This window comes from Garra rufa, chromosome 11 (genome assembly GCF_049309525.1).
Source record: "Garra rufa chromosome 11, GarRuf1.0, whole genome shotgun sequence".
Taxonomy (NCBI): domain Eukaryota; kingdom Metazoa; phylum Chordata; class Actinopteri; order Cypriniformes; family Cyprinidae; genus Garra; species Garra rufa.
Genome location: NC_133371.1, coordinates 9,396,680 through 9,412,765, shown reverse-complemented (window position 1 = coordinate 9,412,765; position 16,086 = coordinate 9,396,680). Strand labels below are relative to the sequence as shown.

At 34.9% G+C, this 16,086-nt stretch overlaps 1 protein-coding gene across 9 annotated transcripts in view; it reads left to right on the top strand.

Moving 5' to 3' along the window:
- The window catches only part of gramd1bb (GRAM domain containing 1Bb), a 116,791-nt gene that overhangs the window by 5,591 nt on the left and 95,114 nt on the right, over positions 1-16,086 (top strand). For all 9 annotated transcript variants that reach the window (XR_012356965.1, XM_073850046.1, XM_073850051.1 and 6 more), the window contains exon 2: positions 14,694-14,783. Coding sequence is in view for 8 of the 9 variants with exons in the window: in XM_073850046.1 (XP_073706147.1) it covers positions 14,694-14,783 (90 nt within the window). In the remaining variant the exon portion in view is untranslated. The remainder of the gene's footprint in view (positions 1-14,693; positions 14,784-16,086) is intronic.

Below are 16,086 nucleotides of genomic sequence, written 5' to 3'. Positions count from 1 at the left end.
CTTCAATAAATAAATAAATAAATAATTTAAAAATTGTGGAACCAGAAGTGCTAAAATGCTAACTTGATGGCCTACAAAAATATGCGTATAATCTCTGCAGCCTTCTATTTCATAGGCAATAATAATGACAACTGAATATTAAAAAAATATATATGTTATGCTTTTTTAGGTGTTTATTTAAAATCATATTTTTGACTTTATTTATACATTTTATTTTGTGGTTTAGGGATGAATTATCTTGTTAAGTGGCTGCAGAGAGCACACTGACTGTTGAACTGAAAGTTAACTTGCTGGATGTAATAAAGGTTTGGCCAGTGGCGGTTCTAGGTCACTTTGTTGTGGTTTATTAATGATAATGAGCTCCCGACATTAGATTATCTGTCTTATTAAATGGCAACTCACTAAAAAAATGAGATAATAAACCAAATAACCTGCAATGCCTGTCCAAATGAGAAAGCAACATCAGTGAGATTAATTTTGGGGGTCTCATGAGTAGCATTCAGCCAGGATAGAGTACTAGGTACAGGGTCTTATATAGTATGAACCGAAAGTGATAACTCAAATAGCATATAAATTGCATCAGATAAAAGAGAGTCAGTGGAGTTACATTCTCTACGTCGCTTGATGCAACTGATTTGGCTTAGATGTTAAAATCAATATTTGCCTCTGATGATTTGCATCATTTCGTATAATGTTTCATATGCAAGCCGGGCCCCATAGTGCAACATAGTAGAATCAGTTCTAGGCAGAAAATGTGCATCCAGGGTCTCTTGTACATTGTGCTTTACATTGCTTTGAACAAAACAGGACTGCTAAATGGACACTAATAAATGTTTCTTTACAGGAGAACCTGTAATGTAATTTAGTGGTACGAATTGAATTTTGTGGCTCATTTAAAACAATGAGAGGCAAACAAATTGAATTACAAAGTCTGTGTTGCCTGTGTGAAGGAGTTGTCCTTTTAAAGCTCATACGATTTTAAAACCAGGTCTTCTTTAAGTATAGAAGAAAATGCATTAAAGAGAGTTAAAAAAGTGTGGTGTAAAGAAGTTACTGGTAGTACTGGACGCTGCAGTGTGTTGAAATTGGGCAATTTCAGTGCAGACAGTTTTGCTGATTATAATATGAGCAATTTCGTTGTGATGTGCCTTGCGTACAGTGTAGGTGCGGTGAAACTTGGTGCATTTAATGTAGAATTCAACTGATGTGCAATCACAAAGTCACAGATGCAACTCTGCATATATTGATTAATTTACAATGTCATCAGTAATTATGCAGCTTTTTTCATTAGTTAGTTTTATTTTAATGTCACCATCAAAAGCTAATGCTAGTTTGCTAGGCCATTTTCATTTGATCGTATTTAAGCTGTTATTGGGTTAAATTTGAAGTCAAAAGTTTACATACACCTTGTAGAATCTGGAAAATGTTAATTATTTTACCAAAATAAGAGGAATCGTAAATGCAAAATGCATGTTTGTTTTATTTAGTACTGACCTGAATAAGATATTTCACATGAAAGATGTTTACACATAGTCCATAAGAGAAAATAATAGTAAAACTTTTAAAAATGACCCCATTCAAAAGTTTTCATTCTTAATATTGTGTTGTTACCTATATGACCCACAGCTGAGGGACTCATGCAACTATTACAGAAGGTTCAGGAGAGCAGGGGTGTAAACTTTTGAACAAAATGTACATGTCTACATTTTTCTTATTTTGCCTAAATATCATGTTTATTTCATTTAGTACTGCCCTTCAGAAACCACAGAAGATACTTGCATGTTTCCCAGAAGACAAAATAAGTTACATTTACCCTGATCTTCAAATTCAAAAAGTTTTCACCCCCGGCTCTTAATGCATTATTTTTCCTTCTGAAGCATCAGTGAGTGTTTGAACCTTCTGTAATAGCTGCATGTGAGTCCCTCAGTTGTCCTCAGCGTGAAAAGATGGATCTCAAAATCATACAGTCATTGTTGGAAAGGGTTCAAATGCACAAAAAAAAGTAAATGCTGAAAAACCAAAGAATTTGTGGGACTCGAAGGATTTTTGAAGTACAGCAGGCAGTTTAACTATTAAGGACAAACAAGGGACTCTATAACTAAACAAAAAAACAGCTGTAGATCATTCAGGTAACAACACAGTATTCAGATTCAAGTGTATGTATACTTTTGAACGGGGTCGTTTTTCAACTATTATTTTCTCTTGTGGGCTATATGTGAACATCTCTTATGGGAAATATCTTACTCAGGTCAGTACTAAATATAAAAATAACATGCATTTTGTCTGATCCCTCTTATTTTGATAAAATTAACATTTTGCAGATTATGCAAGGTGTATGTAAACTTTTTTACATTTGTAGAAAAATCTGTACATTTGTTGTTGTTCTTTGTGTTTGTTAATTACAGCAGATTTGAGCAAAATTCAAGTCAAGACCGCCAAACAAGCCCTCACGGTTTCATATTAACCACATGATGTAAGATCAGATCATGTTAATATGGTTGAACACTGGAAACACGAGACCCTGCTTTGTGCTCACTGACCTTTAGACTGGGAAGCCAGAAGAAAACTACATCAACAACCCGTTATTCTTATTTCAGTTTAATGTTTCTGTTCATTATATTTTGTTCATTGTCTTTTGTGAAACAGGCCCTAACAGGCATCACTGTTAGAGATACACAAATCATCACCTTGCACTGTTTATGCTGTGGATATGAATTTTACGCCAGACTGGCTTCTTACAGTGAAGTGTTCTGTTATTTTTCAGCAATGTGGAGTTACAGGAATGTGAAGAGGGTGACTTCAACATTCTGGCAGCTAGTAAAGAACTAAAACATTCAGCTTTTGTTAGCACCCGTTGTTAATACATCTGTTAGATGATTTGATGAATCAGCCTTGAGTTTTAAATTAGTGATTTACTAGAATCAGTACATTAAATATGATCATTAAGACATAACACGTTTGATTATAATATAAGTATCATCAATGTTTTATTCTTTTTGTAGAGATGGGACATAGACACGTGATTTGAAAAGGGTTGAATGGCAGATGCACAGCTGTACGGTTATATAATACATGCTAGTTTTTAATCTCTTCTGTCAATTATTGATGAAGCAAAATGCGAGTTATTACACGTAAGAGGTTTTGAGACTGATTTGGTCGGTTGAGTATATTCTTTTAAACTGAGAGTTCCTGTAGCACAACGCTAGTGCATTTCATAAATGATGCTTCAGAAAAACGTGTCTGCCAAATGCATAAAGGTAATGTAAATCATTGGATTACTGTATAGCAAAACACACACATTTTGCTCTTGAAATAATCTGAGAAAATCACACTGTAACACGCAAAGTGTTACATAAATAACAGTCCAAATAACAGGTTTTTCCTGTTAATGTCAGTTGTCTTTTTTCCATATGGTGTTTTTGTTGTTGTTGTTGTTGTTGTTGTTGTTGTTTTTAGCAAATATGGTATTACTCATAATTCTTTATATTAGCATCAGTTTCATTTTTAAGTTGTACCTTAATGAATGCATCATTTATCATGGATCTACAGGTTTCTATGACAAAACATGGTCAGATCAAAAAATAAATGTCAAATCAAATTTTTGCTCCCAAATGTTTAGCAAATTTACTGGTAGTCCATTGTATGAATATTTTTGGGGTATAATATGTTACAGTTTACTTTATTTTTCTTTCCTCACTTACATAAATGAACTATAGTGTCCTGCACCTGCTAGTACAAAAATATTACAGAGAAAAATTAAAAAAGAGAAACATGTCTTTGCTAAACGCAAAAGAGGATATTTTGAAGAATGTTGGTAGCAGATGCTGCTAGCCATTGACTTCCATAGTATTTTTCTTCTTTATAAGTCAATGGCTTCTGCCAACTGTAAATAAATGACAGATTTTTCATTTTTGGTGAACTGTCCCTTTAAAGGGGCCATTGGATGCCCATTTTTTGCCCACAGTTGATATGATTCTTTAGGGTCTTAATAAGAAGTCTATAACATACTTTGGTTATAATTTCTCAGTGGTAGTGTAAAAAAACCCCACTCTTTTTACCATGTCAAAATCAGCCCTTTTTATAGCATGCTGTTCTGTTGCATGTTCCTTTAAATGCTAATGAGCTCTGCTCGCCCCGCCCCTCTCTGCCATGGGATGACGAGCCGTAATGTTTACTTTAGCCACATTTAGCTGCGTTTAGCTGCGAAACTTGCTAACCAGCACATTATTAAGAAAGACCATTTGCAAAGATGCATTAAAAACCCTTATACTCACTTCTGCTGTGAGTGAAGCTGCATCACAAATGATTTGGCCAAACATAGACGCATATGTAAATCGGGATTGGCGCTTTCTTTTAAAAAACGAAAGCAATGTTAATCCTCTGCGTCTTCAGCAGCTCAGATGTCAGGAATAAATGACGACTGCTATGTTCATTATTACATCCAACAACAGAACACCTCAATCGCTCAATCTGAGACATTTTTGTCTTCCCCTGCACCTGAGTCGACACAATGGCGATTTGTTGTCACACCGACAAGAAGATGAGAATGACCTGATTTTAAAAAGGATTGGGTGGATTTTTTATCATTGTAGGGTGGTTGTGTACACAAACTGCCTACACACATTAATGTTCAAACAACATGTGAAAGTGAGTTCTGCATCTGATGACCCCTTTAAGATAACACTGCATTGCTCTGTCAATGACAGATTTTATTGCACCCATGCTGAAACCATCTGTGAATGCTCTCTAGTTTTTTTAGCCACAGCAGTTAAGCAATTCCCAAGCTGTTCACCTGTCTAAATCGAAACCATAACTTGTCAAGATCTCTATTCTTTCACTTCGCAAAGCCTGTGGTGAGTTTGTTATGTAGCTTAATGTTGAACATAGCAAACTGTTTAACTATTAATCTGCCGCCTATGTATACTGACACTTTCCTCTTTGAAGTGTCAGCCGTGCTTAAGAAACTCAGTAGCTGCCGTGATGCCAAATAAGACTGCATTCATTATCCATCCAGCAGAAAGGTGGAAACAAAGGCTGAATTTGGTGTTTTTGAAGTGCCTAAGATTTTGTTTGCTGGTGTCTGAGACTTGATGTTTAGCAGCTGGTAGTTCAGATCATTTGCTCATCCATGCAAAAAGTAGCAATTTAAACTCAGATTCTGCAACGTTTACCAAATGAAGTGTAGCATATAAACCGCATTTATGCTGCTTTAGCATCCATTTTAAAGCTTGATGGCTTTAGTCCTTATTTATTGTAATAGCATGAAAAAGTAAGACATCTTTTGGAGAAAAGACAGAATTTGTGCTTGTTTACAGCCAATATATTGGCACAGTAGTGAAGGTATTCATTCTTATATTTTGCTTGCTTTCCTCATCTTTGTGTGTTGTTCTGACTAAGTCTGGGTGCAGTAAGGTCTCTTATCTGGGCTTGTGTGTGCAATGTCTCATCTGGTAGGGTTTCTCATGCTGCTGAGATGCATCTAGACCTTTCACAGTCTGCCTTTCTGTGATAAGAGCTTCTGGTGCTATTTTAAGATGTGGGGAACTTATAAGTCCAGCTGAGAGACTCTGTGGATGTTGTTAATATTTCAGACATAAGAGTTGTTGTTTTTTTGCTGCATGAGGGGAGTAGGTGTAAAATTGTTCTCATAATGCACGGTTAAAGTCTGTGGGAAAGCCTGAATTACACACTGGGCCGAAGGTTCCCACAATATATTTTGCCTTTTTTTCACCATTGCATAAATTAAATAGCCAATATTTGCTTTTTACAGTTTTGTCTTGCATTTTTAACATTATAGTAGACATTATAGCCTACCAACAAAGCACAATTTAACTTAAAATTAATAAGTTAGTAAAATAATATTCTTTGGCCATTTATAAGACCCCCTTCTTGAATCAGGCATGTGTTTTACAATGTATGAATGAATGCAGCCTTGCTGCGCAAAGGAGAATGTCATTATAAATGTATTAATAGAGCTGTTGTAATGATTGGTATCATTTTTTGTTACTTTTTAAATTTTATTTTACAGAGCAACAGTAAAATTACAATACTAACATTTATGTATGTTGACTTTTATTTTGGCGGAAACCTGCAAGAAGACCTCAGTACTACTTTTTGCTGACAGCAGCAGATTTATGAATGATTCTCATCAAGCAAATTTCTCTCGCGCTTTGCGTCTTTCTCAGACTTTCTCAGCTTTAAATGCTTCCACACTGCCGAAATGTTTGCTGCATTAGTGCGCGCCTCTATTTGATCACGTGACGTCATTGTTTGGTATCATTCATTCAGCTTTTTTTGCTTATTTGAACACTGTTATTTTCGGCCGAATAATTTCAGAAAACATTCGGTGCATCCCCAGTTCAAAGTATTGAGTCTGTAAGATTTCTAAAAGACATGCTTACCAAGGCTGCATTTATTCGATTATAAATACAGTAAAAACAGTAAAATTGTGGAATATTAACAGTAAAAATGTGGAATATTAGTACTATTTAAAATAACCATTTTCTATGCGAATATGTTTTAAAATGTAATTTATTTCTGTGATGGCAAAGTGGAATTTTCAGCAGTCTCAGTGTCACATGATCCTTTATAAATTATTCTAATATGCTTATATTCTAATATTGCTGATTTGATTTTTTTCTAATATCCTCTTTTTAAAATCAGGTCATTTTCAGCTTCTTGCCGGTGTGACGACACCGACAGAGGCCACTTCCACGATAGTTGATTGACATGAGCGCCTTACCTTAGACCCACCCTCACCGAGCTGAAACAGTCACCGATTGCCATTTTGTCGACTCCGATCGCCATTGTGTGACTCAGGTGCAGGGGAAGACAAGAATGTCTCTGATTGAGTGATTGAGGTGTTCTGTTGTTGGATGTAATAACGAACATAGCAGTCGTCATTTACTCCAGACATCTGAGCTGCTAAAGACACAGAGGATTAACGTTACTTTCGTTTTTGAAAGAAAATTGCAGATGCTGATCTATATATGTGACCCTGGACCACAAAACCAGTCATAAGGTTAAATTTGACAAAACTGAGATTTATACATCATATGAAAGATCAATAAATAAGCTTTCTATTGATGTATGGTTTGTTAGGATAGGACAATATTTGGCCGAGATACATCCATTTGAAATCAGAAATCTGAGGATGCAAAAAAATCAAAAAGACTGAGAAAATCACCTTTAAAGTTGTCCAAATTAGGTTCTTAACAATGCATATTACAAATCAAAAATTACATTTTGATAGGTTTACAGTTGGAATTTTACAAAAAATCTTCATGGAACATGAACTTTACTTAATTTCTTAATGATTTTTGGCATAAAAGAAAAATAAAAAATTTTGACCCATGCAATGTATTTTTGGCTATTGCTACAAATATACCCCAGCGACTTAAGACTGGTTTTGTGGTCCAGGGTCACATATTAGAATATTAGAATTAGAATGTTCGTGCGAATCATTTGTGATGCAGCTTCATCCACAGCAGAAGTGAGTATAAGAGGTTTTATGCATCTTTGCAAATGGCCTTTCTTAGTAATGTGCTAATCGTGGCTAAATTCGGCTAAGTAAACATTACGGCTCGTCATCCTATTGCAGAGAGAGGCGGGGCCAGCAGAGCTCATTAGCAATTGAAGATGCATGCAACAGAATAGCTCGCTCTTACGGTTTTTTACAGACGCTAGGACACATTTCTCAATACTTAGGTCACTTTTGCAAAACTCTTCACACGGTGAGCACAACAGAAGTCTATGTGGGCTAAACTGAGGATCAATTATCATTGTTTTGGCACAAAATGCATTCAATGACTACATCTCTCAAATTTCATGAATTCTTTTCTCACTCAGACACAACAACTGCCAAAAATCTTTGTACGTACAGGACATTTTGCACATGCTTACATACTGTTTTCAAAACTGTTAAACTTATGTTCAAAACAATAACGTAATGCAAAACTGAATAAGACAGCAAAATTCAACAGCGATATTTTATTGAAACATATTTCAAATCTAAAAATGCGAGTAGATTAGCATTACTGGATCTGTATCAGTGGATGGTGTGTATACAAATTCTTGTATTTTGGAATTACTTAGTGCAAAAAAATACAAATAAATAAACAACATAAAATATTGATGAATTCTGCATCATGTCTGATTCATTCCAGTAACATATACAGTATAAACAGAGATGTGTCCTTGTTTTACACAAGAAAACACTGTGTAATGCTACATGTTGTTAGTGTTTTTTAGCTCATTGTTTTGAGTTTATTTGAGACCTGAATAAAGTGTTTTGGTAGTTGTAGTGCATTTTGAATGTGAAATGAACTGCTTTGCCAAGCTGAAAGTCGGTTAGGAGAATTGTGTGAAGAGTTTTGCAAAAGTGACCTAAGCATTGAGAAATGTGTCCTAGCGTCTGTAAAAAAAAACTGTAAAAAGACTGATTTTGACAAGGTAAAAAGAGTGTTTTTTAGACTACTATTGAGAAATTAGTTTGTTATAGACTTCTCATTAAGACCCTATAGAATCATATCAACTTCTAAAAATGGGCATCCGATGACCCCTTTAAATGCATGAATGTTTCGCCAATCATTACATATTCGGGTCTTTAGTGACCCGAACCTATATATCCAGCATGGATGGAACTTCTGCAATAGCAAAAAACTCTCTTGATATTTTAGGAACAATTACAGAAGAATAAAATAAAGCATATTTTGTTACCTTTTGAAACAATTCAATGTGCCCACATTGAGCCCACTTCCACAGTACATTCAGCAGCTGGCTCTTTTTACATACACTTTTCACAAAAAAATAATCAGAAAATATTATTTTTAATATTTGATAATTTTTTTCTTGTCATATTGCTTATAATAAATAAATTAAGGATTACTAAGAAAGTCAAACTTTAAAAAAAAGTTAAGGAGGGAGAGAACAGTGAATGACGTCCCGGGTTGCTAAAGACCCGTGGTATGCATTTAAGGATTAACCTGTTTTCCCATTGGCGTTCCTAGTTTCCTGTGACTGCACTGATTCAGCAGTGCTATGAGAGGAAACTGTGATGGAGAGACACTAATGTAGCTAAAGCAGAAGACTTCCACTTATTGTTTTGTTATCTCTTGGCTATTTCATTTGCAGTTTCATTCACTTCATGTTCATTTAACCCTCATTACTGGGAGACAGAATTAGGGTGATGTGCTCTTTTCCAAAATGTCTACATTTTCTATTAAACAGCAAAGCTTAAAAGTCTTGTTTTTGCACAGTGGTTGGTTGATGGGTGAATAGGCATCATTTAATCATCAGTCTACATCATTTGATTTACAGTACGAATGCCAAATGCAGTGCGCCCAATCCAAACACAAAGCATTTTGCATTTTAGTGCTGAGAACTTAATTTGAGAGCTTTTCGTGCCTCTTCACTGTACAATTTTCTAAAGCTACAGTACATGTTTGTGGCATAACAATACTTGTCATTCCATTCTAGCAAGACCTGACAGTTTTCATTGTCTATTATTGGCTTGAATGACATGATGGCAGTGTAACAGTGACATACTGGTGTAAAAACAGAATGACTGACAATTGAAGCTCACCAAAGAGTGAGGTGGGTGTTAGAGCCTTACAGTACAGATTTAAAGTGTATGTGTAAAAAAATATATACACACCTGAATCAAATGTACAGTATGTGCATCAGATAAAAGGCCTAATATAAACTCAAAAGAATGTTAAAATGTAGCACACTCAAACTTACATCCTTACGAAATTGTATTAGCCTAGTAAGAGTTCTTGGTCAATCGACTTTCCTTAGGATTACAAACATTCAAAATGAGAAACAGAAAAAGATAAAATACTCATTCAGGGTCCTTAAAAAGTCTTAAATTCAGATTTGATGGGTCTTAAATATTTTTTGGTCACATTACCGCTAAAATATCTTGTCTGGCGATCCTAATTAATGTTTACAATCATTGGATAGAAAGAAAAAAATAATAATTCTCAGACTACCTTTTTTCTGTATATAATGTTCTCAATAATAATAATACTACACATAGGTTGAGCTACAACTAGTTGAGCACCAGCCAAAATTATCGATTTTTCTTTTATGCCCAAAATCATTAGGATATTAAGTAAAGATCATGTTCCATAAAGATATTTAGTAAATGTCCTAATGTAAATATATCAAAACTTAATTTTTGATTAGTAATATGCATTGCTAAGAACTTCATTTGACCAACTTTAAAGGTGATTTTCTCAGTATTTAGATTTTTTTGAACCCTCAGATTCCAGATTTTCAAATAGTTGCATCTCAGCCAATATTGTCAGCCATACATCAGGGGAAAGCTTAATAATTAATCTCCATTTCAAAAAATGGACCCTTATGACTGGTTTTGTAGTCCATGGTTACAAATAATTAACAAGGATTATATAATGCTTGCTTGATCATTAGGTCATATATATTCACATAATAAATAATGCGCTTGTTAATATTTACTAATGTACCTTTGAAACATTACCTAATGAATAACAAATCACTATTTCCTGTAAATTAAAATGCTTACAACTGTCATTAAACTTGTAATTCATATGATTATGCACTACAAATGTCACCCTGGACCACAAAATCAGTCTTAAGTAGCATGGGTATATTTGTAGCAATAGCCAACAATACATTTTATGGGTCAAAATCATCAATTTTTCTTGTATGCTAAAAAAAAATCATTAGTATAGATCATGTATAGATCATGTTCCATAAAGATATTTAGTACATTTCCTACTGTAAATATATAAAAACTTCATTTTTGATTAGTAACATGCATTGCTAAATACTTCATTTGAACAACTTTAAAGGCGATATTTAGATTTTGTTGCACCCTCAGATTCCAGATTTTCAAATAGTTGCATCTCGGCCAAATATTATCCTATACTAACAAACCATACATAAATGGAAATCTTATTTACAGTCTAATATTATTAATCAATACAAAAAAAAGACCCTCATGACTGGTTTTGTGGTCCAGGGTTACAAATAATTAACAAGCATTATATAATGCTTACTGGGTCATTAAGGATGAACAATACTTTTGTTTTTGAAAGAAAAGTGCCAATTCTGATCTACATATGCGTCTATGTTTGTGCAAATCCTTCGTGATGCAGCTTTACCACAGCAGAAGTGCGTATAAGTTTTTTTATGCATCTTTGAAATGGCCTTTCTTAATAATGTGCTAGTTAGCAAATTTCGCAGCTAAATGCGGCTTAAGTAAACATTACGGCTCGTCATCCCACGGCAGAGAGAGGCGGGGCCTGCAGAGCTCATTAGCATTTAAAGGAACATGCAACAGAACTGCTTGCTCTAAAAAGGTCTGATTTTAACAAGGTAAAAGGAGTGTTTTTTTTACACTACCATTGAGAAATTTTAACCAAAGTATGTTATAGACTTCTCATTAAGACCCTAAAGAATCATATCAACTTGTGGAAAATGGGCATCCGATGACCCCTTTAAGAACTAGTTAAGAAGTCAGACGTGTGGGTCAAAAAACATGCAGGATTTTTTCAAATGTATTTTCATCATCAAACGGGCTGAATTTGGCTCATGGGCCGCCTTTTTAACAAGCACGCTGTAGACCAGTGGGTTCCTAGTCTGACGTCAGTCTGTGCCGTTGGCCTGAAAGCACTGGGGTTTTGTTTCAGCAGCAGTTAAAACACACACAAAGTGTCAGACAGGCAACTGTCATGAATGATTCAGAAGCTTTCCAGGCCACGACAAGCCTCAATCTGCTCTTAGCGGGGAAGTTATATGTAAGGACCCATTCTGAGAAAAGTCCAGACCCTCAGGCATGTGCGCATAAACACGCATTTAGATGGAGGCTAAATCGCCGGTGTTTTAAGCAAACAAGATTCGCCCACACGGGTCAAATGCTGTCAGGCCAATTGACCATAAATAAGAAATTTGCCTGCATAGTTTGAATTGCAGATATGAGTTTCCTGTCAGATACGCAGCTCCCAGTCACCACAAGCAAATACCTGTGCGCACCTGAGCGTGTCGCTCAACAATAAATCCCTGCAACTGATGGAACGTGGAGATCCAGCATGACCATTGGGATCTTTTTGTACTTCATACTAGAATAGACCAGGGGCGGACTGGCCATCGGGAGAAGCGGGAGAATTCCCGGTGGCCTGGCAGCCAATTTGGCCCGCTGCCATTTTTTTATTTATATTTTATTTTCATATATATTGTTGTTGTAGTTTTTGTTGCCTGCCGAATGTATTAAAGTCATTATTTCCAAATTCGCCATTCGCCTCGCACACGCTCCACCCATCCGTGCGTCTGCCAAATAAATGCAAGACCATAGACTGTCTGGAGCGCTCAGGTGGAGCAGAGGGGCAAAACTGTCCTGTTCAGGACTTCATTTACAGGTCAGATACATCTGCAAATTGACTATGTAGTTTTGTCTTTGTTTACTTAGTTAAACATTAAACTGCTTGCAAATATTATCAATAGCAGTCAGTTTGCTGCAAAATTAACAAAATGATATGTTGTAAAGGAACTTAGCAGACAAATATTCACATTGTTTTATAACAAGTTTAGAGGGAGCTTAGGCTAACAACAATACAACCCTTACCAAAATTAACCATGTTTTCACTAAAAAACAAAAACCATGGTTATATATAGTTAAACTATGGTAACCACAAATTAACAGGTTTTGCTACACTTTATGATATTTGTACTAAAACTCTGGTTATACAAATTGTAATCAAAATGCCAAAAAAAAAACATTTTTATAAAAAGGTAAATGGAAGTTCAAGAGATAGCCTTTAATTTTTTTTGTGGCACCAGCCAATGGATTTAAACTTTTTTTTATGTCATAATGATAATAGCTATACAAAAAAAAAAACACTGAAATTTGGGGACCAAGAGAAAAAGGCAGAAATTTATAACCAAAACATTGACAGAAAGGAAAAATACTTAAACATTTGATCACTGAAACTCTAATAAAGTAAAAAAAAAAAAACGCTATGTGACTTGATGCTGGTTTATTTACATTTACTATAAATGGGAAATGTGTCTATTTTATTTAAAGAGAAGAAACAATATTAGTGTAATAATGACCAAAGAACAGCCAAGCTTTTTTGTTTTACAGCTAATGAGAACAACAGACAGTGGAAATGAGAAATGAATGATTAATACATATGCTCAATGGATAATTTTCATCTAAATAGCTTGAAATTGGATGATTTCAGAAACCTATAAATAAAGCATGTAAAGCACTGTTTGTTTTTTTCAATAGTTAGAGCACATGTGTGACTTTGGATGTTTCATTTATTTGTGGGATTGTGTGCTTTTAATGCTGTCTGTGTGTGATTGCACCCTCTTGTGGCCAAATCATAAGGACACATTTATCGAAGAAAAAATACCACATGCAACTGACCGCTACTCATTTATAGCCATTTTATAACATACATTACAATTTATAATAATTTGTATTTTGCAAAACCATCAAAAGGGTAGGGTCAGGATTTCTTTTTCTAAAAAAATTAACACTTATTAAGCAAGGATGCATTAAATTAATCAAAGGTGATCCTTCAGGTCCCACAAATTCTTTGTTATGTTTTTTTTTTTTTTTTTTAGCATTTTTGTGTATTTGAACCCTTTCCAACAATGACTGTATGATTTTGAGATCCATCTTTTCACACTGAGGACAACTGAGGGACTCATATGCAACTATTACAGAAGGTTCAAACGCTCACTGATGCTTCAGAAGGAAACACAATGTATCAAGAGCCAGGGGGTAAAAACATTTTAAATTTAAGAATAGGGTAAATTTAACTGATGTTGTCTTCTGGTAACATGTAAGTATTTTCTGTAGCCTCTGAAGGGCAGTACTAGATGAAATAAAATATTATTTATATTTTTATATTTACGCTAAATAAGAAAAATGTACACATCCTCAGTCTGTTCAAAAGTTTTCACCCCTGGCTCTTAATGCATCATTTTTCCTTCTGAAGCATCGGTGAGTGTTTGAACCTTCTGTAATGTAGTTGTCCTCAATGTGAAAAAATGGATTTTGAAATCATACAGTCATTGTTGGAAAAGGTTCAAATACACAAAAATGCTGAAAAACCAAAGAATTTGTGGGACCTGAAGGATTTTTCTGAAAAAAGCAGGCAGTGTAACTGTTCAAGGGAATGATGAACTATCACGAAACAAAAAAAAAAAAAAAACAGCTGTGGATCATTCAGGTAACAACACAGTATTAAGAATCAAGTGTATGTAAACTTTTGAACAGGGGTCATTTTTATAAATTTAACTATTATTTTCTCTTGTGTACTACGTGTAAATGTCTTTTATGTGAAATATCTTATTCAGGTATTTTTTTTTTAACTCTGTATCATCAAATTGATGATAGGATGATTTATAAAGAATCATGTGACTCTGAAAACTGGAGTAATAATGCTGAAAATTCATCAAAGAAATAAATTACATTTAACAATGTTCTCAAACAGAAAACTGTTTCTTTTACTAGTAATATTTAACAACATTACAGTTTTTAGTGTGATTTTGGTTACATAAATGCTGCTTTCGTGACCATAAGAGACTTCTTTCAAAAACAAACCCCAAACTTTTGAGGAAAGCAGAGTAGTTACGCAAACATGTTTAATATTGTCACGACAGGTTGATTGACATTTATCAATATGGCTGTTTTCCAGCAGTCAGCAGAGTAGTCAACAGAGCAGCCAGCAGAGCAGCCATGAAGATGATTCCAGTCGCTTCCTGACTCCCTTCATCCGTGAGGACAGGTGAGAACACCGTGTGTCTGCATGTACTGTACTTATCAGAAACGTCAATAGTTAAGGTCAGTTTTAATAAATGAACTGATGCGCAGAGCTGCTCAGCCGATCAGAACACCAGCGAGCTTAGGGTGCAAAGAGATATCCTTACATAATGCTTTCCACTAATGTTCAACTCAGCGGCTTTAACAAGCATGGAAAACATAAAAATGGATTAAAGAGTCAGGGTTGATTTGATGAAAATAAAAGCATTTGAAAACTCTGACAGCCACCAGACTGAAGTTTGGAACAATAATCTGGTGAAAAGTTCTGTAGTGTATACTAGTTTTAACATGCATCTAGTGTTGCTTTCGTCAACGAAAATTATGACTAAATATGGTCGTCAACGAACCTTTATCACATGAGGAAAACGAGACGAAACGAAACGAAAATGCTGGTCATGTGACGATGACTATAACAAAATGTATAATGCAATATCTTTGACGAATAAAAACGAGACTAAATGTGGTTTACAAAATAAAAACTATGCTAAAATGTCTCTTCATTTTCGGCGACGAAAACGAGACGAAACGAAATGTTATAACGTTAGATTGATGTGCGCATGCCCAGTAGCCAGAGCCTTATCCCTTCTAGCCTAAACCACAGGCGACGTCACTTTCTCAAGCCACACTCGCGGCTACAAACAAAGTTAGGTTTGACACAGAGAAAGGGACCGATGGCTGGTCAGCTGTGGTTCGTCTTTGGGAGAAAAAGAAGAAACGACTCATACATTTTTTCATACTTTTTAGTAGTGATGGGAAAATTAAGCTTTCCAGCACCAAAGCGTTCCCCTCAACTGGATCTAAAAAGCTTCATTACTCGAAGCTTTTCAACACGTTGCACACTAATGACATCTTGTGGTCAAAGGTGGAAAAAGTTTCTTTTGCGTCCTAGATGTCAAAGCGATTTTTGGACAGTTTCATAAAATGAATCAATGTGTGCTACGAAAACCATAAGAAATATTTTACTTACACAAATTAATTAATTGGTAAAAAAAACTTATAAAAGTACAAGCATGATTTGTGTAGCCATAGAGGATCAAATAAATTAAGGATATTGTTAAATTGACTAATATTATTAGAAGTGCGTTTGAAGCGGGAATTACTAGAAAATGAACATGCACAAAACTACACGTACATATTTATTCGTATTATGATTTATTCTTAATAAAGAAGTGAATGACACTTGAATCCTGTGCAAGGGGTTCGTGTTATTTGAATCAGAAAACATTGGTTTCGTCTATACTTCTACTTCTACTATTTTGACTGGGTTA